Genomic DNA, 22440 nt, shown 5'->3' on the forward strand with positions numbered 1-22440 from the left:
TGCGGGTGTTTGTGATCCTTGTGAGAGGTTCCCTTGGAGGGGGGGGCACACTTTTGTGTCACGGCTGCATGGCAGGAGAAAGTGTTTCCATGTTTCTCTCATTCTTTTACCTGCAGAGCCATGGAGGTCCCAGCGGGGCTGCCAGCCAGGAAGGAGTCCTGCCCTTATGACACATCTGCACCCAGTGAGTCGCAACCGTCGCTGAGAAACGTGGTCCAGATCACCGTGGTGAAGGCCCAGGACCTGGTAATGTTCTTCTGGAGGTGTCTCAGCTGATGACTCTTTGTACTGTGAGTCCCTTTGAGAGCGGATGTGAGGTTGCGGGGCTGAAGGAAGGGATGTTGGCCTCCAGCTTCTGCCTCACACTGAGGGGTCACTCATGCAGACTGAAGGATAAGGACTAATGGCCTTAAGTTGCACCAGGGGAGGTTCAGGTTGGATATTAGGAAAAAAAATATGCTCAGAAAGAGTGCTGATGCATTGGTACAGGCTGCCTATGGGGCGGGGGGTCACCATCCCTGGAGGTTCAGAAAATGTGGGGACGTTGCACTGAGGGACGTGGGCAGTGGGTACAGTGGAGTGGGATCTGAGAGCTTTTCTCCAACCTGAATGATTCTATCATTCTAAGGCTTGTGCTTCTCTTTCATTTGGGAGCACACCTCCTCAGCAGCAGTGAGGAGATGCTCTGGTGCTTTGTTGGTCTGAAACATCTCTCTCTGCATTCCCTGCCTTGCTGACTGTAAATGGCTGCTTTTTTAATAAGGAAATCACAGTGAAAACTATTTAGTGAGACAAATAAGCCTAAAAAAAGACCTGTCTGGTATAAAGCCATATTTTCACCCCAGCTCCAATGGTTTAAACTGTGTTGAAGTTAGTAGAGTGGCTCTAGATTTCAAAAGGTGGTGACTCCAGTGCAGTTACAATTCAAGACTGACCTAATTCGGACTAATACATAACTACTGTGATTTCTCTGTGCTTCATAATAGGCCCAGCTGTTCTTAAATTCTTCTAGAGGAACTGCCATTTAGGAGGAAATGCTTGCTGCTCTGCTACAGCTGCAAGCAGAAAAATGGAAATCCCTACCTCAGCTCTTGCAGCAGATAGAAAAGGCAAACCAAAAGCATCTGAAAAAAGAATATATATATTATTGTTGCAGTATTTGAGTCCCTTTCACATTGTTAGGTGTACAAACAGCACTTTAGGTGAGAATTTGAAGTTAAAGAGGAGGGAAAACCGTGTTGAAAATTATAGACCAGTAGTCTGATTGTGTCTGGATTATTGCTTTGTCTTAGAAAGGGCTATGGCTGAAGGAGAGAGGCTTACAAACATACAATAATAACAATAATATGGAAAAGGTCCAACTATGTGAAACATGGAATCTGTTTAATTAGAGTTGTAGAGAAGAATGAGAGGAGTATAAGATAATTAATGGGAAAGGTTAATTGGATTCTTCTGTTTAGCCTTTCGCATAATGCATGCTCAAGGAGACTGAAAATTAAAACCAAGTGAATGAAGTCTCTTTCTGTGCACAAACCAAAATGAAACTAATTAGCCCAGTGACATGGAGAGCAGGAGCTCAGGGCCTGGCCCAGGCAGGTCAGGCATCCCTGCTGCTGAGGGACCCAAGGGACACTCAGTTTGGGTACAGTAGTCCCTGCGTGCAGGGGTGGTGGCCGCTCTTCTCTGGATGTAAGAGGGAACTGCTGTATCAATGGGATGTTTTTGGATATGCTTTAGATGTGACGCTCATCCCCTTTATAATCCCTGAGGCATCACAGCATGGTGGAGCGGGAAATGGCCCTCCTGAAGACAAGTCTCAGCACAGCTGAGCTCTGTTCCTCTTCCTTCATTCTTGCAGTGGAACAGCCAAAGAGTCCCATCAGTGTGCTCTGCCTGGGTTGGGGAACTCAAGCTTCCTCCCAGAGCTGACTTTGCTCTGCTTAATCTCCTCTCTGTGTCATAGAAAAGTATCAGAAGTGACACATCGGTTACGTTGGTTCGTGTGGAGTACAATGGAGCGATCCTGGGAGACTCCTCCAAGACTGATGTCCTGCCAAATGGGACAGCAAACTATAACTTCATGGCCAGCTTTGAATTCAGCACTGATGGGCCCAACTCTTGGGTCAACATTGCACAAAAACCTGTGCTCTGTAAGTACCTGATGCAGAATCTCGCTCCTTGGAGGGGTGGAGGTGGTGCTGTCAGCTGTTGTGCTCTGCCTTCTTGCTGCAGGAGTCACATGTTCAAGAACAGCACTTAAGCAGCAGCAGTGGGGGAATCTCAGCCCTTCTGTTCTCTGTGCCAGCTGGAAGAATCCCCTTTCATGCTGGCCTGGCCCTTTGGCTTTGCTGTTCTTGTCAGCCATGTGAGGTGATACAGGAACATGTGCTGGAGCTGACACAGGCCCTTTGCAGCCCCTGTCAGAGCTTGCTGCTCCAAACTTCTCTGAAGCTGTTGTAGAAACACTGCCAGCTCCTGTCTGTTTTTCTCTCTAGTGACAGTGATAGAAGTGTTGCAGAAGGAGAAGAAACAGAAGGAGGAGAAGACTGTGCCACTTGGCCAAGCAGTGTTGGACCTTCTGCCTCTGCTGCAAGGTACAACATGGACTTCCACAGACTCTGTAAATACTTCCTGCTCCCTGGTGCTTCTGATTGTTTCTCACAGACTCCTTATCATTAATAACCTCCTCCTGACAAAAATTGGACTTGTTAGAGTCTTTAAAAAGCTGGGGCCAGAGGGGAGAGGGGACAGCAGCAGCAGCTCAGCTTTAGGAGTTACAGCAGCACAACTTTAATGCTGTGGTTTTCTGCTGAGGGTCTCACTGCATGCTTTCCTCATTGCTGGTTCTTCTCAGGACAGTGTTCGTTTACGGTCTTGGCTCCTTTGTATGCAGTGTCTTCCCCTCCATCAGGAAGCCTTCACCCGGAGGCCAAGGTATGTGGAATTTGGAACTGTTCCTTTGCTCATTCAGCCCTCTGCTGCTTTTTAATGGGGCAGACAAGCATTACTCAGCCACCTAGCTCGTCACAGATATATCACAGCCCTATATATTAAAAGCTTGGAGGCTTTTCGTACTCCCATTGACGTCTGTCCCAAGGTGCTTATGATAGGTGAGGTCGTGCTAGGAAATGCTAATGTGTGCAGCTACCAAATTACCTTGGAAAAAATATTCAAGATAGAAATCATAGTGCTGAAAAATCAGAAAAAGGCAAAGGCAGGATTACCTGCCCAACTTCATTAGTCTTCCTTTCTATGAATAAAATGTCTCACAGTCTATTATTGCACAACCTCTGACTGCCTTTTCTGCAAGGCCCTCATTCATTCAGCAGATCGAGAAGTACCCAGTGAATAAAACAGGGAATGAAGTAAGAGACTGGAAAAATGTCTAACTTTGCTTCCAAGTCTCCATCTACTTACCACCATGAGTGAAGAAGGTGAATGGATATTGCATTTGCTCTCCTTGTATTTAAATGGTATAATAAGCAAGGCATGGGGACACCCATTAGGGAGGAAAGATGATAAATGCTGAGCAGCTGGTTTTTCATTGCACAGCACCCATCCAGGGTCAGGCAGGTAGCTAATGACTGTGCACAGTGCGTGGAGATAGGGCAGAAAAATGACCACAGCTTTCACATGCTCTGAATCACGAGCATTGTTTTCTATCCCTGGTGTTCCTTTTTCCTTTTGCTGTCAGAGATCCTGACTGCACATATACCGTGCCTCCAGTAGGCTCCAATGTGAGCACACAAATATCACAATTTGGACGTAGGAAAGATTGACCATGTGTAAGGAGTGAAGTTAACAAAGTGAATGATACCAAATGGTATTGTTAGCTGAGATATTTTATAGATGGTGTAATTAGAAAGATTATCCGGATGGAAAAGAGACAACTGATATAAAGAGAAAGGCCTACCCATCTCCAAGGTTCACAGCTTGTAGGGAAAAACTTCACAAACGAGGGATCTCCAACAAGAGATCCTTCCCCACTGGTGGTCAGCCCTTAAATGGGGTCTAGGAGAGGTGGAGCCAGACTCCACCCCTTCTGGTCACACAGGTGAGAGCAGAGAATTATAACTGTCTAGTTATTAACTGTTTTTAAATCATTTTTCCCTCAGTGTGGTCTTGAAGTGTCTGTGTGCGCCAAGAAGCCCCTCCTTTCTGCAAGTCAGCTTTCAGATGGTAACTTCCTGAGTGTCACGCTGGAGGCAGCTTATTCTGTCCCTGAAGCATTTGTTCCCACTGGACCATCACATAACTACATGGCTTGCTTGCAAGTACCAGCAGTTGGGAAGGTGAGGATGGGTCCTGGTGCAGCTAGGTGAGTGTTGGCTGCTGCAGAGCAGGTTGTTGTCCCCCACCATGGAGCAAATGGACGGGCCCCTGGGGGCACAACTCTGGTGCTTGTGCTACTGCAGTATCTGCTCCAGTTGCTCAAGGTCTCTGTGGTATGGTTTGTTTCTTTAACACAGATAAGGGACTGTCTTCATGGCAAGATTTGGGTTGAAACTGGCAGATTTTTTCCACACCATGATTATTTTCTCCTTTCTTTGTATGCATGTGGTGGTGTGTGTTCTTCAAGCCAGGCTCCTGCACTGCTTCTTTGCTTTGTTAAGCCCAGCTCAGAACAGCTGGCACTTGCTCTTGCTCATGTTGGAAGCAGAAGTACTTTCATCCTTGTATCTCTTTAGAAAGAAGTCCCCTTGCTCTTCATGAATGGTGTCCTGAAGCTTGGTGGTGAAAAAGAACCATTACCCCGACCCAAAAAATGGCCTCTTGCTAATATTGTGGCCCCTGGTGCTCTGAACATACCCAACTCCTTCATTCTTGGTGGTCCCTATGAAGATGAGGATGGAGAGCTCAACAAAACAAAGGTGAGGAAGAGCTGTCAGTGTTCAGGCTGGAGGAGAACCATCAGGCCTCCCTGAAGGCACTGATGAAGACTTTGAGAGACTTGTTATGGGAGGAGGAAGGGAAGGTGGGTGGCCAGCTCTGTGTGCAGTGTCTGAGCATGGAGATGGTTCTGTGAGGCAGCAGGCGTGCTGGCTTACCGCAGGCATGCTAACACACTGCAGAAGAGCTCCCAGGGGTGTATGTGGGAAGTCTGGTCCTCGCAGTTGAGCTGTTGGGCTGAGGCTTTGTGTTGTCTCCTTGTGAGCCAAGCTCCTAGTACTGTGGCTGCTAACTTACTCTGCTAGGGTATCCTATGTTGGATGAGTGGGACACCTCTCTGACTCGTGTTCTAGGGGGGTGATTTGGGAATGATACAGGCTGTGGAATTTGCTCTCCCAGCAATGTACTACTCCTGACCATATACTATATCTCCCAGGACAGGGAGTTTAGGATCCAGGCAGAAAGCATGAAGAGAATCATGTGGGACACGGAAAGACGCTGTTACCTGGATCCTGCTGCAGTACTCGTGTAAGGGGCACGAGAACCTCCTAGCACTGAGTGATGAGAGAAACTGCTTGAGAATGCACTTAGTTGAGTGACCTTCTTGGGCAGTGAGAAGCAATGCACAAATGTTCTTAGACGTGGCCATACATCTCCTGTGCTGTCTGCTGGCTGAAGGTGCTCGTGTTAGCAAGAGAGCACTTTAACTGCCTTTAATTGCTGGCAGCAACTTAGCTCTGCAACGGTGGGAGAAGATGAATTGGCTGTAGTTGCTGTCTTCGGGCTGTAAAGGCTCTCTTTTGCTGCCAGCAATTGGAGCTGGTTACTGTTCCTTCTGCACTGCAAACACTTAATGACGGCTGTGTTCCCTCCCACGACCTCCTCACCACTGTCACCTGAAAGTTTGAAGGAAGAGGGGCAGTCATGGCGAGCAGGTGTGGAGTCAGGGAGCCCACACAGCTTTCCTCTTAGCTGCTATGCTAAAACTCAATGTTTTGTTGAATTTCCAATATATTAAAATCCTTTCACTCCACATAGGCACTCCTCACTTGCTTTCTTTTATTGGATAAACAACACTTTAAATATGTTCAAGATCAGGATAGGTATTCCACTTCTTTTTGACTCCTGCAACATTCTTGGCTTCAGCACCATCATGGGTGTGTTTCACAGCCAAGTAATTTCTTGTGTGGAGTATTCCTTTCTGTCTGTTGGGGTTTTGTTCCCCTTCCCACCACATACATACTCAGCCTGGGATCCGCTCTGGATTTATACCAAGATTAATCATTTCTTTTTATTATTATTTTTCCTTTTTTTCTTCAATTTTGAGGTAACCAGGGAAGGGAGAAACTGTGTTGCTCTCACAATCATTTTATAGCTGGTAGTGCCATAAATGCATATTGCAGTGGATGGAAAGGAGCATGTCCCAGGTCTCCCCAAAGCACATGTGTTTCAGTGGTGTAAGGCTGGTTGCTGTGTCATGGGAGTGGGGCAGTGTAAAGCCAGGTGGGGGCTCTGGGGCTGCTGGGACAGGAGGGAGGGCAGTGTGGCTCACTGGGGAGAGCTTGGGTTCTGCAAATTCTCAGTGCCTTCCTCTGTATTCAGCCTGAAGAAGCGCATCACAGAATGCCAGTACTGGCCTGTGGAGGTCTGCAGGATGCCAGTGACCTCATCCAACAAAGGGAAAACCAGCAAAGGTGACAAGGTAAAAGCGGGGAGGGACATGTTGCTATGGCTTGTGGAGCAGCGTTGTGTCATGGAGCACATTTTTCCACGCCTTTGTTACACCAAAGTCAGCCTTGAACCGGCCAAAGCAAGTCAGAGGGCTGGAGGCTTTGTGAAGGGTTTAATCAGCCTTACAGAAATGCTGAACAAACAAAGGAGGGTGAGATTTCTTTTCCTAAAAGCTTACAGACATGTAGCTTTGCAGAACAGGGTGAGGGAGGGGATACTTCTTGAGAAGTGAAGTAATTCATTAAGCTTATCTTCAGCCAATGTTGGTTTGGGCTTTTTTTTTTTTTTTTTTTTTGAGCATATTGAAGAAAGTCATGCCTGCTTTCTGTGGGTGTAAATAAGCTATGCTTTCGCACTTCAACTGAGTCGATTTAACAGAGAAAGAGCTCCTTTGCTAATGGTTCTGCTCCTGACAGCTGATTCTATGAGTCCCTTATATGTTCCAGGGCAAAGTCGTGTAAGTTGTTGTAAGTCTCACTCATCACTCACCGGTGCCAGCGTTTTGCAGCTGTGACAGAGGTGCTTCCCCTTACTCTCGCTGCTCTGCTGCTGGCTTGGGCCTCTGTAGCTACCTGACTTCTGTCAAACCCGAGTTGCTCACAGCTCTGGTAGGATCATTTGGATTCCTAGCCAGGCAGCTGGTAATTTGGCAGCTGTATCGTGACAAAACTGTGCTGAGGAGTGGCATAGTGTGGGCATTGGAGAGAAGAGCTGCCCTGCTAGGGTTGGAATAAAATTGATATTCTACGTATCGAATGACTCCAGTGCTTTTGTCTGGGTTGTCCTGGCTGTGTGCCAGTGACAGAGCCCCTGGCTTGTCAGGTGCTTTGCTTTGCTGCATGGCCTTTTCTTAATGGGATCGGTGACCTTGTTTCCTTAAGAGAATAACAGTCTGTTCAGTATCTCAATGCCTTGATCTGTGTTTCCAGGGAGATGAGGACAGGCAGATTTTCTTCCATGGTGTGACATATGTCAACATGATGCCTTTGCTGTGCCCTGGTGTGAAGCGGATCCGAGGTGCTTTTCCTGTCTTTCCCTACCAGGACAGTGAGGTACTCGAGAAGGTGAGAGCTGGTGAGGCAGCCAGGCTCTGTGCCACCTCTGTGGCTGTTTGTGCAGGGTGGGTGCAGGCAGGACAAGCAGTGTGGTGTTTGGGAGCAGGCAGGATGGGCAGAGCAGTGCTCAAGGGGCAGCTCTGAGACCTCACTGCTTTTCTGGTGCTGGGGAGAAATGACACAAGCATTTCTAGATGCAGCCTTCTCAAAGGCAGGTGATTGCTGGGTGTGTGTGAGCAGGTTTAAGGGCTGGGGGAGGCTCTGGATCTCTGTGTGCTTCCTTATCTGTCAGCAGCTGAGTAAGGAGAGCTGTGAGATTGCTTCTCGCTCCCCACTCAGGAACAGGGACAAATGAACTGCTTTGCTGGGAAGAGCAAACAGTGGCTCTGAAAGGATAGCGTTACCCCAGGCAACAACCAGAGAAGCTGTCACTGGAGCTCTTTCAGCTGTAGCTTGTGGAGGTTTATTTGTCTTTTGCTTCCCCCCCCAGCCTTGTTACTAAAAGTGACAGCTACGTCTCCGTTTTCCCACAGTACTCCTGAAACAGACCTGAGCTTGTTTCAGGAGGGCAGATGCACAGCTTGCTTTCACTGCCCACATTCCCTTAGCGCTGCAGCCTGTGCCGTGGGAGCTGGGGGAGTTACAGCCCATCTCTGTGCCTCCCTGCTGCTGCTGGGTGCCAGCTGCTGGGGGAAAAAGCAGGACCTGCCACACGGCTCAGTTCTTGCTGGCCCAACTCCTGCAGTGCTGACAGCTGGGAGGGAGCCCTGCCTCGCTGCTCACGTAGTGTGTAAACAGGCAGAGTGAAAAACCTGGTCCCAGCAAGTCACAGGTGTGTTTGGGAAAGCAGGCTGGGAGCTGAGTCACTGCAGGGCAGACCTGGGGTGGGCAGCCACTGCTTCTAGCAGTTCACATCACCAGGCAGGTCTACGCCTGTGAGGCAGATGAAGGATTGAGCCCGTGCAAGAACCCGGGGCCAGTGCCTCAGTGTAAATGCAGCCTTTGAGCAAGGAGATTCCAGTGAGGCTTTCTCAAGCAGTTCTTTTCTTAGCAGCCAGACCTGAGGTTGTACAGTTGTGTGGTATCAGAGCTGGCTTTGAGCACAAGCAACTAACTGCCTATAGGGAGAGGATGAGGTTGTGGAGCTTCTTAATATATTTAGTCTGTGTTTTGTGATGTGAAAAGTTAAGGCAAAGGAATGCCTTGTCTTTTGATTCCCTCCCTTCTGTCTTTTCTTTCCACCACTCACCCTCTCCAGACTAAAAGACAGCAGAGTGTTTTGCGGGATCTCCGACCACAGGTCAGTCTGATTAGAGAAGGATCAGGGACCTCAGGAACCAGTTCATCTCTTTCCAGAGCTGTTCCCAGTAAGGTCCAGAAAGAAGATAAGGAGAAGATGACCAAAGAACAGGAATTCAACAGGAGGGTGAGGTCTAGAGATACATATTGTAACGTGCTTGGTCCTTTTCTACATCAGAGGTAATCCAAATCAGGAGCTGATGCAGCATTGCATTCTCCAGCTGAGGGATGCTCATCACCTTTAAGTTTTAGTAAACGCTATATGAACAAATGTACAGTATGGTCGCATCCTATATTTGTGAGGGCATGAGGTTTGGATCTGAAGTGGAGATGTCTATTCTTGCTTTTCAATAGCCATCCAATGCACCAAAAAACCAGCTGTCAGATGTTGCTGAAGAAGCTGCAGGTGTCACATCTCTCAACCTCGATGGAAAGGTAATTTTGTATCTTCAGAGAAGAAAAGGCTGCTGGACCATTGCTGTGTCAGTCTCACACCTTTCACGTAATTAAATTATTTAGGAGTGAGCTGGAGATGGGGGATGTTTTACATAGATGCTGTCCTGGAGTTCTTCCAGTGACATCCAGCTGGAGGAAGGCTTAGCATTGGGTTAGAAGGCCTCTATAAATAATCAGGTGTTATTTAGAAGAGTTTCTTCCTTTTTGTGACTTCTTTCTTAAAATATGTAGAATACATATTCATTCTCCAAGCAAACTGATTAACTTGGTGTTCTCATTTTTTCTGGCTTCTCAAGGTGAATTTTTCTACTGTAAATCATTTTGAGAGCAAGTTATAAGGCAAGCAGGATCTCTGTAGTTTAAAGAGGATTTGCTGAAGATCTGTAGCTAAATATTCAGTTTTTCATCTTGGCAGTAATGTCTCTAGATAGCACAACAGTGAGAAAAATGTTTATCTTTGCAGCAATATGTTGAAGCAGGAACATTCCTGATGATAGAGATAAAGCTGGACAAGGCTTTGGTACCCAAACGATCTCAAGAGGAGCTCACCAAAAGGTATGTAAAGATATGCTATAACTCTGGAGCTGACAGCTCAGCTCTGCAGGATGCAAACCAGGCTGTGCAGGGAGCCTGCCCTTCGCTGTACTCTGTAAGCAGCAGTTGAGGGCTTCATCCAATGCCTGCTGAAATCAGGAGGGCAAGGCCACGAGGATGCTCCAGCAGTGGCGTTGCCTGGGTTTGGAGAACAGTTGCATTCATGTGAGCTGGCATCCCTCTGCACGACAGTATCTGTGTTCTAGTCCAGGCTTTGTTTCCCATTAATCTTGCTGTGCTTTCCTCTTGCACGTGATGTTCAGCTGCTTGGTCATGGCTGGGCTGCACTAGGGAGCACTGCTCTAACTTCAGAATGGTGTTCTGTTGTTTCTCTGAAATTTTCTCACAATTTTCTACGTGTTCTGGGTTCTGGTTTTCATACTGTTCTGCTGTAGAGCTGTGCTCTCATCTTGGAGGCTTCAAGGCTTTCACCATGTGTTTAATTTAAGGCAGTTGCTTCCTGTCCATGCAGCAGTAGTTTTGCTGTGGTGCTATCTAGGGAAGACCTGGCATGTATAACATATTAGATAAAGAAGAGAAAATACAGCAAATGAATAAACCATAATGTGCACAGGCAGTATATCTCTTTCAGCCAGAAAAATGAGTAGAAACCACATGGCAGCAGCCATTCTTTCAACAGGAAGTATGTGTACTGCCTTTTGTTCTGCCTGCTGTCTTATAAGAGAACAGGTCTAGGGAAAGTGAGCCTCCCTTACAGTCGATTTTCCCCTGAGCTTTTTTATTTGATTCCTACTCCAGCTTGCAGAAATTCATTGTAATTCCTCTTTGCTTGGCTGCCTTGTGCAGCTGTGGATGGGAAGCCTGGAAAATCAGATCTGAGTGGCAGAGAGGGATCCTTTCATGGGGGGCTTCAGCCGAGGACACATACACGTGTCCTGGCACACATGATCAGCAGCGATGCTTTGTTGTTGTTGTTTTATTTTTTGTCTGGTTTCCTGGAAGGTTGTTAGAATACATGGCTCGTTAGCAAACCACAACTCCCTTTCTTGGACTGCATCCAAAATTTCCTGTCAGCCTCCGCTTCTGCTTGCTTATTTTGCTCGAGTTGCTGTGGTGCTTGGTTTTCTTTTTCTCATCTTGAGGTGGAGTGGTTTGGTTCTCATTTGTGCCACTAGCAGAGATAACATGGCAGTGATGGGAGCTCTTCTGAAGGTGAGGGTGGGTCTGTGAGTGTGGGCGCTGCACTGTTCAGGCTCAGTGGCTTCCCAATTAGTGGTGTCAGGTCTCTGCAGGGAGGCACTGCAGAACAAGAGGACCAGACAGCACAGCAGGATGTGCAAAAGAAGGAAAAGGACATGTTGCTGCTTATGGTCACAGTGCTTTCCACAGACCTGGCGTCTTCCCTGGTGCCTGCGGCAGCCCCATGCAGAGTTAGATGACTGTATTCGTGTCCCGTGGGGATACGTCCTGCGTGGGATGAAGGACCAGCAGGAGCAGCAGCTTTCTGAAGGGTATTTTGGAGCTGTGCTGCACGGCCTCCCATTGAGGCTCACAGGCAGAAGCAGCTGATGTGGGGTGACAGGTCCGTGGAGTCAGGAGCGGAGGCTGTGGCATCACTGTTCATGTGGGCGATGTGAGAGGAGAGCTGCGTCTCTTGCTCATCACTGAAACCTTTCGGATCTCTGAGTAAATGGAGGAGTGATCAGAGGCCAGAACCTGGAGAAGTCAGCTGCCCAGAGGCTGTGTAAGCTGGCAGAATGGTTAGAGGATTTAACTTTGGTGTGGAGCAAGCTCTGCTGATAGTGTACGAGCCAACCCAGGGATGTGACACCTTTTGGTGATCAGGATTGTGTTCTAAGTGCCAGCAAATAGGAAATCTTGATAAAATCACAGTGAACTTAGACTGTTTTGACTCTAAGGATTTCAGTACAATCTTAATATTACTGTAGTTCTAAGGGCCTTTGATCAGTGTACCCTTGTCGTTGTAACCCTTGTAGTGATACAGGCAGGAGTAATACATTGTCAGTATGTACCAAGGGATACCATGGTCGAGGGATAAGGTGCCACAGCTGCATGGTGCATGCCAGGACCTGATGGCTGGATGGCACAGGGTTTGCCATGATAACATTCTTCAGAGCTTTCCTGAAAAGATGATACCTTTCCTACAGGTGTTCTGGCAAACCCGGGAGGCTGAGTTAAAGGAATAATGATTTGATGAGAAGGCCTGATTCTGGAGGAGAGTGGTTTTGATTGCCAGCAATAACAAATATTAACCCTACCCGCTGGGCTGAAGTTTTACCATAGTTTTTGTGTGATGGGTCAGTCAAGCTTGATGAAAATAACCACATAAATCTCCTCTAATCTCTGTGGAGTGTAATCATCAGCAGGGAGTGAGGTGGTAGCTAGTTCTCTCAGGGCAGTATGATGAGCTGCAAGCGTTGAATAGGGGTGCACTGGTCTTTACACTTCCTTTGTGGTCTGACCTTCACAGTTTTTCACCCCTTGGTCCCTGTAAGGTGTCTCCAGGACATGCTGACAGCTTGCACCCTTCACACTGCAGGTTGGCTGTGCTTGACATAACCAAGCATTGCTGACAGGGCGTCAGGCTGATCCCTTCTGTCTTCACATTGACAGGGTCAAGGAGATGATTCCCCCTCGCACTCCGCTGCCTCCCCGGACTGAAGGAGCCAAGAAGGTATGTGCAGGAGCCTGTGGTCCCATCAGCACCCTGCCACCTCATTCTGTCCTCATCCCTCTCACTTAAGAGATTTTCGTCTTCAGTCTGTGCCCTGCAGCAACACACAGATGAGATTTGCAGAGGAAGCATGCAGAAAACTTCAGGATGTGTTATCTTTGTAGTATTATACCTTGGGAAATCATTTCTGGGCTGCGTTACTTGTATTTGCAGCCCTTAAAAAGGGAGAGATCTAGAAAAGGCAGAGAAGAGAGCAGCAGTGTAGAGGTGTTTGGAAGTGAATGGATGCTGAGGAGAGAGGTACCAGAGCTATTTTGTCTCTGGGCAGTCCCAGCAGTTTCTTGTCTCAAACTATTCTGTGTACTTCTTGAGGCCCAGACAAACTTTTGCATGTTCAACTTCCTGACCACAGAAAATGATCAGACAGCACTGGCTGGTTTTCTGTAGGTACAGAACAGCTATTGAAGGAGTGTGTCCTCAGATGGCCCCTGGCTGATGGGAAATTCAAAGCAACAGTGGGGGATGAAGCAATACTTCAGTAACTGACCCTAGTACTGCTGCAGAATTGATTTGTGCTGGAGTGTCTGGAGTGCACAAAATGATGTATTCTGATTATTGCCATGCATGGAAGCTTCTACCACTGAGATCATGGAGATTACAGGCCCTTCTTGGGGGTGGGGGGACCAGCCTCTGGCTTTAAAGGGCTCTCACCAAATGAGATTTCATTTATCTGCAGCCAGTTCTACTGCTACAGAAGAGACAACAAGGTCTGAGACAGTGGATTCTGATTGGAAAATGTAGCAGGAACAATATCTAATTATGAAGGAGCACTTCTTTATTTTACATGCAGATATTTTTGCAGCCTTGAGGCATGGACAGGAAGGGCTGAGTGACAGACTAATTGCGACTTGAGTCAGGTGGAGTTAATGGGAAGTGTTGGCTCTGGCAAATAAAACACATTTCAAGGTTGATGGCACAAGTGACTTCTGAAGTTTGATTACTTATTTAATTCTTGCTGTTTCCTATTTCCAAGGCTGTGGAAGATTATCACAACCACATCGCAAGCATTGCTGTTGCCATCCTAAGTGAATACCACGAGCTGTTTGGAAAGCAGCTGCCAGACCAAGGAGCAGCAGACCATCAAACCCTGGAGGAACAGAAGCGTCAGCTCAACTTCGAGCTCAATAGCTCTGGGAAATATTTTGCTTTTAAGGAGCAGCTGAAGGCAGGGATCCGTTGTGCTGCTTCACTTCCCTGCTCGTTTTGTCCTGACAGTTTCTCAGTGAGGAACTGCTGCTCCACAGTGATAACTTAGCATGATGTGTTGCTACAGAATCACCCAAGGCTGTTGCAGAGACATGGGGAGGGCCAGTTTTTTCCTAACAGAGCAGGCTGCTTTGGTCATGCACCAGGAGAACTCTTCCCATCACGAGGGGAAAGCTCCAAAGCTGATCACATCCATTTGCCCAACGTTTCATCCTGATGAAAGCAAAACTGACTGCTTTGCACACTCACAGCCTTTATTAGGGAGAAGGGGGCTCTCCACATGTCCCTCAAAAGGGCACCTGTGTGTCAGGGAAAGCAAGGGCAGAGAGGGGGGGAAGAAAATTGTCCCTGCTTGTTTTGTTTTGCTTTTTACCTTTATTAAGTGCTGGGCTGGATTTCTTCCTTAGAACTAAGTTGGAGCTTCAGACAGTTGGAGTTAGACTCAATGATCTTTGTGGGTCCCTTCCAACTCAAGATAGTCTGTGATTCTATGACAATCCACATTATGGCTCCATATTATTATTATTATTATGGAGCTTGCAGGGCACTTGCCATATCCAACTCTTACATGTCTCCACAGTATGCTGTAGTGAAGATAGTGAGGGAGAAATACCTGAAGACCACAGCATTTGAGACCCAGGAGCAGTTCCAAGCATTTCTCACTGAGCTGTATGTGTACCTTGTGGATCAGATGCATGTTGCACTGAACCAGGTATGGAGAAAAGTTGGCAGGGATGGGTAATTTGGGATACAGCTTCACCATGGATCTAGAGCTAGGCACCACTTCTAGTGAAGGTAGGGCTACTTTTACCTTCAAGACACATGCAGGCTTGTGCTTCCCTTTGCTGCAGTTATCACATATGGGCCCTGAGCCACACACAGAGACAGGACCTTGTGCATCTGTATCCCACTGCAATGAAATCCAGATAGTAAAATGTGTGAAATACAATTGGTAGCAGCTGCTGTAGCTGGCTCGTGGTGAGGGTGGCTGCATCTCTGCAATCTGCCACCCCCCCACACCCAAGGCAGAGCGTGGACCTTCCAGTTTGAGCTGAGGTCACTAGTGACACCTCAAAGAAAGCAGAAAGTGGTCTTGTTCTGGGGGATACTTTTATTTGCCACAACTGCAGATGATGGGTATTACCCCTCCCATTTGTGGTAGAAGTGCCTGGGGGTAGCATGGCGTCACAGAGCTGCAAGGCTGTGCCCCCAACAACTGGAGGCTGGAACTGCTTTCCAACCCACCCAGCCCTAGCTGTGCCAAGGTGTGCTTTATGCAGTATTGGGCTGGGGACTGCTGCTGTAATGGGATCAAACAAAGTGTTCGTATCCTCCTTCTTACCCTGGCTAGGGCTAACTCTATCTCACTTTTTACCAGCTCCTGTATGAAGAAGCTGCTTCCCCTCCCCTTCGAATCCGCATGACTGACGAGCAGCTCTGGCTGTTTGCTCGTGAAGCTGAAGTCAATAAGGACTACAAGCTGGCCTCACTCTACCACCAGCAGGTAAAGGAGCCCCTGTCTCTCTCTGTCCCCATCCCGTGTGTCTGGGCTGGCAGCCAGCACACCGTTGTGGTGGAGGTGAACATGAGCAGGATAGTCAGGCTGAGTGTGAGAGGGATTTCCTAGGGAGATGCTGCTCTCTGGAGGATGTGAGGCAGCAGCTGGCCTGGTCGCTGGAGACTTCAGCTTCAAGGCCAAGGGAAGTGGGATGAGCTGGTCCAAAAGGCATGCTGGGTCAACACTGGGGGCACTGGGTTCTCTGTCAGGAGGCTAAGAGGAGGCCAGCTTAAGCTGGAGAATATTGATAGGTGGAGAAGGCTTAGAGGAAGCCCAGTAAGATCCCAATTAAGGAAAACGCTAGCATGTGATAGACAAGGCCTTAGTAGTTGCTAAACTCAGCCAGAGGAAAGCTATGGTCATAGCAGAGCTGCCTTCTCAGTGCATTGCATGTGGCAAGAGCCCTTCAGCGTTGATCTCTTGTGTCCAGAGGATAGCTCAGGACCAGCACAACATCCAGAGCTGGCTGGACTACGGGGCGTTCTGCCTCCTGCTCCAGGATGCCCTCAAAGCCCAGGAGTGCTTCCGGGAGGCTCTTTCTCAGGACCCACATCATGTCCAAAGGTGCTGTGTGCTCCCCGTGGGTGGGAAGGTGATGTGTGTCCTGCACACTGCTGATGGGGGGCTGCTCCTATCCCTGTCTGCAGCTTGCTCCTCTGTGGGATTGTGGCAGTCATGCTGCGGCACTACGAAGAGGCAGAGATTTTCTTTGAGGATGCTTGTTGCTTGGAGCCATCCCATGTTGTAGCCTGGACGCTTTCAGGTACAAAACAAGCCAGCCTGTGTGCTGAAGGCATTCATGTAGAGCCGAGTCTTGTTTCTTTTCCTGCTTCTCCTCCCCACTGCTGTAATCTGACTATGGGAAAGATATTATTAAGGGTTAGATTTCTGCTCACGCTGCTATTTCTGTATTTCACAGGTTTGTTCTATGAGCTGCAGAATAATAATATTCAGGCAGAAATGGCCTTCCGGGAAGCCAAGAAGAAACTCCAGGCACAGTGGGCCAGGGAGAGGAGCATCTCTGGGGGAGGAGTGAAAAAACAAATCAGTGCTACATCTACATCTGTGAGGTCTTCCAGTCTAGGCCCAGAGCAGCTCTTGCCAGGTAATTCCTAGCAAAATGAGTAGGTGCCCTTATACAGCAATGAGGGGGCTCAGGGCAGAACAGTGAACCAGAGAGGAGAAATATGATGGGTAAAGGACACAGCTGTGGGCTGTGAGCTTGAACACACTATGAGCTATGCCAGAGACAACAGAAGCAAATGCACTGTTTCAGAGGCTGAAATACAGGTACACAGCTGATTTATCTAGAGCCTAAGAGAAGGACTGGTCTTTGCATTTATTCTTCTGGCCCAGCCCAGTGCTGCTGATATATGGATGTGTGGGTGGTGACCAGAGTGACTGGGGAGAGGAAATGTACCTTTTGAGGCTTGGAAGGGTTAGGCTGCCACTGTGACTGCTGTAATTTAGGGTTGTCCAGGTTTAGCTTTCATGAAAGCTGTTGCTGTGACTTCCCAACACAGCTTGAAGAGCACTGTCTGACCAGTTCACGAGGAGCAAAACAGCTACTTGGAGGTAATTCTGAGCTGAAGGTCTCCTTTGGGGCCCCTGTGAGTCCAGCTTCACCCCAAGCCCAGGGCTTTCTGTTCCAAGTCACAAATATTTGGCAAGGCTGTGGAAAATATTGACTAGCTTTATTTTTGACGCTATCACCATTCCAAGCAAAGCACTGGAGGCAGGCAGGCAGGAAGGCCTCCGGTGTCATATGCCAGAGGAAGGGATATTGCCTCATTTATATCTATTTCTAGCTTCATATGATAATCTTGTACTCAAGACTCCAGAGCCAGGTATTACCTCTCGCAAGCTATTTTCATCCTATTTATAGAAATCTGATGGTTCTTGTGTATTTTCTCTTCTCCCATTTCTCTGGAGTTCTGCTCCAGATTGGCCAGTGTAGGGCAAACTTTTTCTTGCACCTAACAGCCATTGTGGGTCTCATTGCAGAGGGGGTTCCAAACGGCTCAGGGGCAGAGGAGGAGCCTGCCCTGGCTTCTGTGGCACCTGAGGAAGAGTCTCCAGCATCAGAGACAGACCTAAAAGGTCAGGGAGTGGTAGCCTGGTTGTGGGATGGAGAGCCCAGGGCTGGGAGATGGCTTTGTGCAAGCAGCAGGGAGGGAAATAACTTGGGAGCACTGGGCTGTGGCTGTACTGATGCCAAGGTGAGCCATCAAGCCTTGCTCTTTCCCCTTAGCTGGGGAATCTGCAGCAAAGCTCCACTCTCTTGTGGATGGCAAAGAGATGGCAGTGCTGGGGCCTTCCAACTCCACTGGGCTGTTCTGAGGAGCTCTGCTGTAGTTAATTTTAACAAGCATCAGTTACAAATCTGTTTTCTTCCTCTCAATTAGGCCTGGAAATCTCAAGAATGTAGTTTCTCTTCTCATATCCATAAAAAAAGAGGCCCTTCAGGAGAAAATGGCTGTTTGAGTCTCCCCTGACATTTTCTGGTTCCTGCTAGGGGCTCAGCCCTGCTCTTGTTTCAGTTTGGGGCTGATGGAGATGCGTTTTCTTGCAGAGCCATCACCTGTTTCAGGACACAGCAATCCTCCCTGCACAATCTTCATGAAGGCAGTGGAATTCCTGATGAAAGTCAATGCCATCCAGGTCAGCTCAATACAGAGTGGAGAAGAGGGAAGGGATTTGAGATCTCCTTCTCTGGGTTACCACCAAATTGGGAGACTCCAGCAGTGACCCCTCTTGGGCTTCAAGAACATGCTGAGGCAGCAAAAACACTGCCCAGCAAGTGGGGCTCTGGGGGTGCCTGAGCTCTGCACAGATTATGTCAGAGTAATTTTTGTGTCGCTTGTGGGATGTCCCTGTTCACACAGCCATCTCTGTGACGCTTCTCTAACTGCCATATTAAGCCATCTCCCTTTGTTTTACATGGGAGAAAGAGCTGCTTAAAGCAGAACAGACCTTAAAGTAACAGGAGGTGAATTTTCAAAGGGGAGGAAGAAAGAAAGTCTCCTGTTGTGAGGTAAATAACTCCCAAGGATGGTACTTCACAACAAAATAGTATAGATGATGGTATATTTTGGGTAGTTCTATATAGATGGATACAAATAATACAAAAGAGAAGATGGCTCACCTTCAAGATGTCAAGGCTCACAGGGGACTCCACATAGGAGGGATCTCCAAGAAGAGACCCTTCCCTGGTGGTGGTCAGCCCTTAAATGGGGTTTGGGAGAGGTGGAGCCAGGCTCCACCCCTCCACTCACACAGGTATATCACCTCCACCTGTGCCCCCATGGCTGACTCGGTGCTCACCCCAGGTGACCAATCAGTGGTTCAGGCTGTGATTCAGCAGTTCCCATACACCTGTCTTGTTTGTGGAAGTCAAACAAGTGCAAGACAATCCTTGAAGAGTACTCGGGGCAGCAACAGCCTGTGCTTTGCCTGCTCCCCCAGCCATGCTGGTGTGCTGTTCCTCTGCAGTTTGTTCACATGGCACTTGCCCACGAGCTGCTGAGCCAGCAGGGAGGCCCCTCCAGTGCATACTACCTGGCTCTGGCCCGGACATGTTTGCTGAAGGAAGAGTTCTCCAAATGTGAAGAATGTCTGAGCGAGGCCATGAGGATTGACTTCCTGGTAATCTGCATTTGTGGGTGCAGGACGCTGTCCCAGAGTAGCAGACAGGCTGAATGCCTCAGCAGGCTCCACCTGTGTTGTTTGTGTGTGTGTGTGAACCTAGAGTCCATGCATCATTTCCACTTAAGCAATTGTAATATTAATCTGCAGCAGTTTCTCTGGGGGAGGACAATCATAGCTGATTAACCACCCCAGGCTGTGGCTGCAGCGCTGCCCTCCTCATTACCCAGTGTATCATTTGCTGTCTGTCATCTTCCACACAGACATTTCTGAGTGAGGATTCCTCTCTCTGCATTGTCTGCCTTTCTTTTCCTTTGAACATGCATATCCTGATCCTTTTTCCCTACCTTGTGAGTCAGCCCCTGTTTCATGGGGAACAAGGTCTCTATTCAGCAGAGAGAGAAGGCAGCTTTTCAGTCGGGTTGAATGGAAGATGCAGAGACTTTAAAGCTGCCATCTCCAAATGCTGCTTGCATATTCGTGGTACCTGGGAGCTTACATGGGCCAGGACACCCTGCAGGGAAGGCTGGAGGGGGCTCCCATTGCTGTTGTTACATAGGCAGCCTGCTGACTTCATTTCTATTCTGTACATAAAACCTGTCCTGCTCTAATCAAATACCTGTCAGATCTCCCCTCTGCTGATTACAGGGGTCCTCCTCCAGGTCTCTCTCCTGCCTGTCTCTGAGCCACATCTCACTCTTGGCTTTGTGTGCACAGAATCCTGATGTCTGGGCTCAGAAGGGGCACCTGTGCTACCTGAGGAGAGACCTCCAGGAGGCAAAGGATTGCTACGAGAGAACTGTCAGTTTTGTGGAGGATGCTGCAGACATGCATTTTGTCTACCTGCACCTGGGCTCCATCTACCTGGAAGACAAAGAGGTGAGGAGCCAAGGAGGAGAAGGAGGGCATTTTTCCACTCAGTGAGTAGCAGTGAATTCCAGATCCCAGGTACAGAACACCACTAGCTGTAGCTATAGCTGAGATGCAACAACACAGCAAAACTTTATGGAGCTCTGGAGTCTTTGGAGCGTGGAGCAGCCCTGTATGCCAGGCTTGAGTCTCAGGGTGCTGCTGAGACAGTCTCGTCAACACATTGATGAGAGTGTCTTTTTAATTACCGCATCAGCTCCTGGCAGCATAGAGCCACCAGCTTTGGGGGCAGTGGGAAAGCTCTCAGCCCCACGGAAATGGTGGGGACAGTGGGTGTTGGGGGGTTGAGAGGCTGTGTGGAAGAGATGCAGAGAACAACGTGATCATCTCTCTCCTGGCAGTATGGGAAGGCGAAGCAGATCTACCTGCAGGCCTGCAAGAGCTCTGCATCCTGTCTCACCTGGCTGGGGGTGGGAATTGCCTGCTACAGGGTAAGTGGCATTGGGTGTGAGATCCCAAGCTCACGTCATCAGTGCTGTGTCTGGTTCTGTGTGCTGGACTTGCTTTTACTCAGTGCCTTCTATTAAAGCAAAGCTTAACTCTGTGAAACCGGTGCTCCTGGAAGCTGTCATGTGCTGTACGCTGTCATGGTCACAGGGTGGCACCCTGGACTGCTTGTATGGGAGGTGGAAAATAAAACAGTCGTCCTCAGCACTGCACCAGGGGCAGTGTCCCTCCCTTCCTTGTCCCCCTGCCAGGGGTCTCAGCCCCAGGATGTCATGGCATGCACATCACCAGGGCTGGCTCTGCCCTGAGTGCTTGCCCGCACATGACCTGCAAAGGGATTGATTTTTTGGGGTGGTCCTGCATGGAGCCAGGAGTTGGACTTGATGATCTTTGTGGGTCCCTTCCAACTTGGATATTTCATGATTCTTAACTTTATGCACATCACCACAAAGCATCGAGCAGTTTGTCAGCAGAGAGGAATCTCGGTGCTTTCCCTGCCCAGAGGAATCCAGCACCTCTGAAGGGCTGCCAAAGAAACCCAGACACAGCCACCAGCAGCACACAGTCTCGCAGGGAGTACACCTTGCAGGCTCCCTCCAAAGGGGTTTGGCTGAGGGAAGTGAACAGAGAAACTCCTGTTTCTCCCTTGGACAAATGTAAGCCTCCCACAAAGATGCAGACCTCAAAACAAGGGAGCTGAGTGATGTCCTGGGAGCTGGCTGCACCCTGTGGGACAAGGGGGCTGTGCAGCAGCCCTTCCTGCCTCCAGGGAGCCTCTGTGGGAAGAGGCATCGGGATCAGAGCCATGTTTTGAATGATACGTGCATCCCAGCAAGTCCTGAGAGCTTGTGGTGGGGCTGGACTGCTTGGTGAAGGTGTCAGTACCCACTCTTGGTTTCCTCCTGTCCGTGCCTCCCTGGCAGAGCAGCTCAGTGCCTGCAGCACTGCTGGGTGCTTCGGCTGTAGTGGTTTTGGGCTGCTGGAGCAGCTGCCTGCTCAGTTGTGAAGCCATTTCTGTTTGCTCTCCGCCTTTTCTCACACCTCTCTTTCTTTTTTCCCCTCAAGCTGGAGGAGATGGCAGAAGCAGAGGATGCTCTCTCTGAAGCCAACGCCCTAAACAACAGCAATGCTGAAGTGTGGGCTTACCTGGCCCTCGTCTGCTTGCAGGTGAGTGCCCAGCCAGCTCCTCGGGGGAGCCTGAACAACACCGTGTGCGTCCCGGTGCTACAAACGGTTGGGGGAGCAATCACTGCAGCGATGGCACAAGCAGCTCCCTCCCTCGGTGCTCATCGGTGCCGGCTGTGACTCCCCCTTTCCCCCCTCCCCCTTTCCCCCCTCCCCCTTTCCCCCCTCCCCCTTTCCCCCCTCCCCCTTTCCCCCCTTTCCCCGCTGTGCTGTTTTGCAGGGAGGGCGGCAGCTGGAGGCAGAGCAGTGCTACAAATATGCCACGAAGGTGGGTGCGGGCACCAAGCTCTCCTCCTTCCACGCGTGATGCGAGCGTGGGGTATTTTGATGCTCCTATCCCGTTGCTCCCAGCTGGCTGCTGCTAAAGGCAGAGCGTGGAAGGGGCCCTTCCCATTTCTCGCGGGGGTTCTGGAGGTGGGGGGGAGGATCTCGACCCCGCCCCGTGTCGCCACTCGTGGGATGCCTGACGCCCTGTCCCCACAGCTCGGCTTGGAGGACGCGGCCCTGCTGCAGGAGCTCCACGCCGTCCAGCAGCGCCTCGGCTTCGGCGACCCGTCCTTCTGAACGTGGGGCGGTCACGCGTGGTGCCATTACAGCCGTTTTTACAGTCGCTCGGGTCCCGCTCCTTGCTGCTCCTTTACCGCGGGGTCGCGGTCACGCGTGGACGCGCTGAGGGCTCTGCGGGATCGCAGCGCCCCCTCCCGGCCCGGAGGTCCCGAGGGGCGGGA

At 49.3% G+C, this 22440-nt stretch overlaps 1 protein-coding gene across 1 annotated transcript; it reads left to right on the top strand.

Moving 5' to 3' along the window:
- The first annotated feature begins 156 nt into the window (after positions 1-156).
- CFAP70 (cilia and flagella associated protein 70) lies at positions 157-22295 on the top strand. Its single transcript, XM_065732500.1, has 27 exons — positions 157-246; positions 1964-2150; positions 2496-2594; positions 2855-2934; positions 4116-4292; positions 4689-4871; positions 5327-5418; positions 6493-6592; positions 7551-7685; positions 8935-9102; positions 9330-9410; positions 9895-9986; positions 12621-12681; positions 13715-13906; positions 14528-14659; positions 15326-15451; positions 15936-16069; positions 16153-16268; positions 16425-16610; positions 17510-17605; positions 18078-18166; positions 18998-19150; positions 19868-20029; positions 20422-20511; positions 21593-21694; positions 21933-21980; positions 22196-22295. The coding sequence occupies exons 2-27, from the start codon at positions 2081-2083 to the stop codon at positions 22274-22276; spliced, it is 3045 nt and encodes a 1014-aa protein (XP_065588572.1). The 5' UTR covers positions 157-246; positions 1964-2080; the 3' UTR covers positions 22277-22295.
- Positions 22296-22440: the final 145 nt, after the last annotated feature.

The sequence above is a fragment of the Cyrtonyx montezumae genome, unplaced genomic scaffold, assembly GCF_038088225.1.
Source record: "Cyrtonyx montezumae isolate F1298 unplaced genomic scaffold, pur_monq_1.0 scaffold_16, whole genome shotgun sequence".
Lineage (NCBI taxonomy): Eukaryota > Metazoa > Chordata > Aves > Galliformes > Odontophoridae > Cyrtonyx > Cyrtonyx montezumae.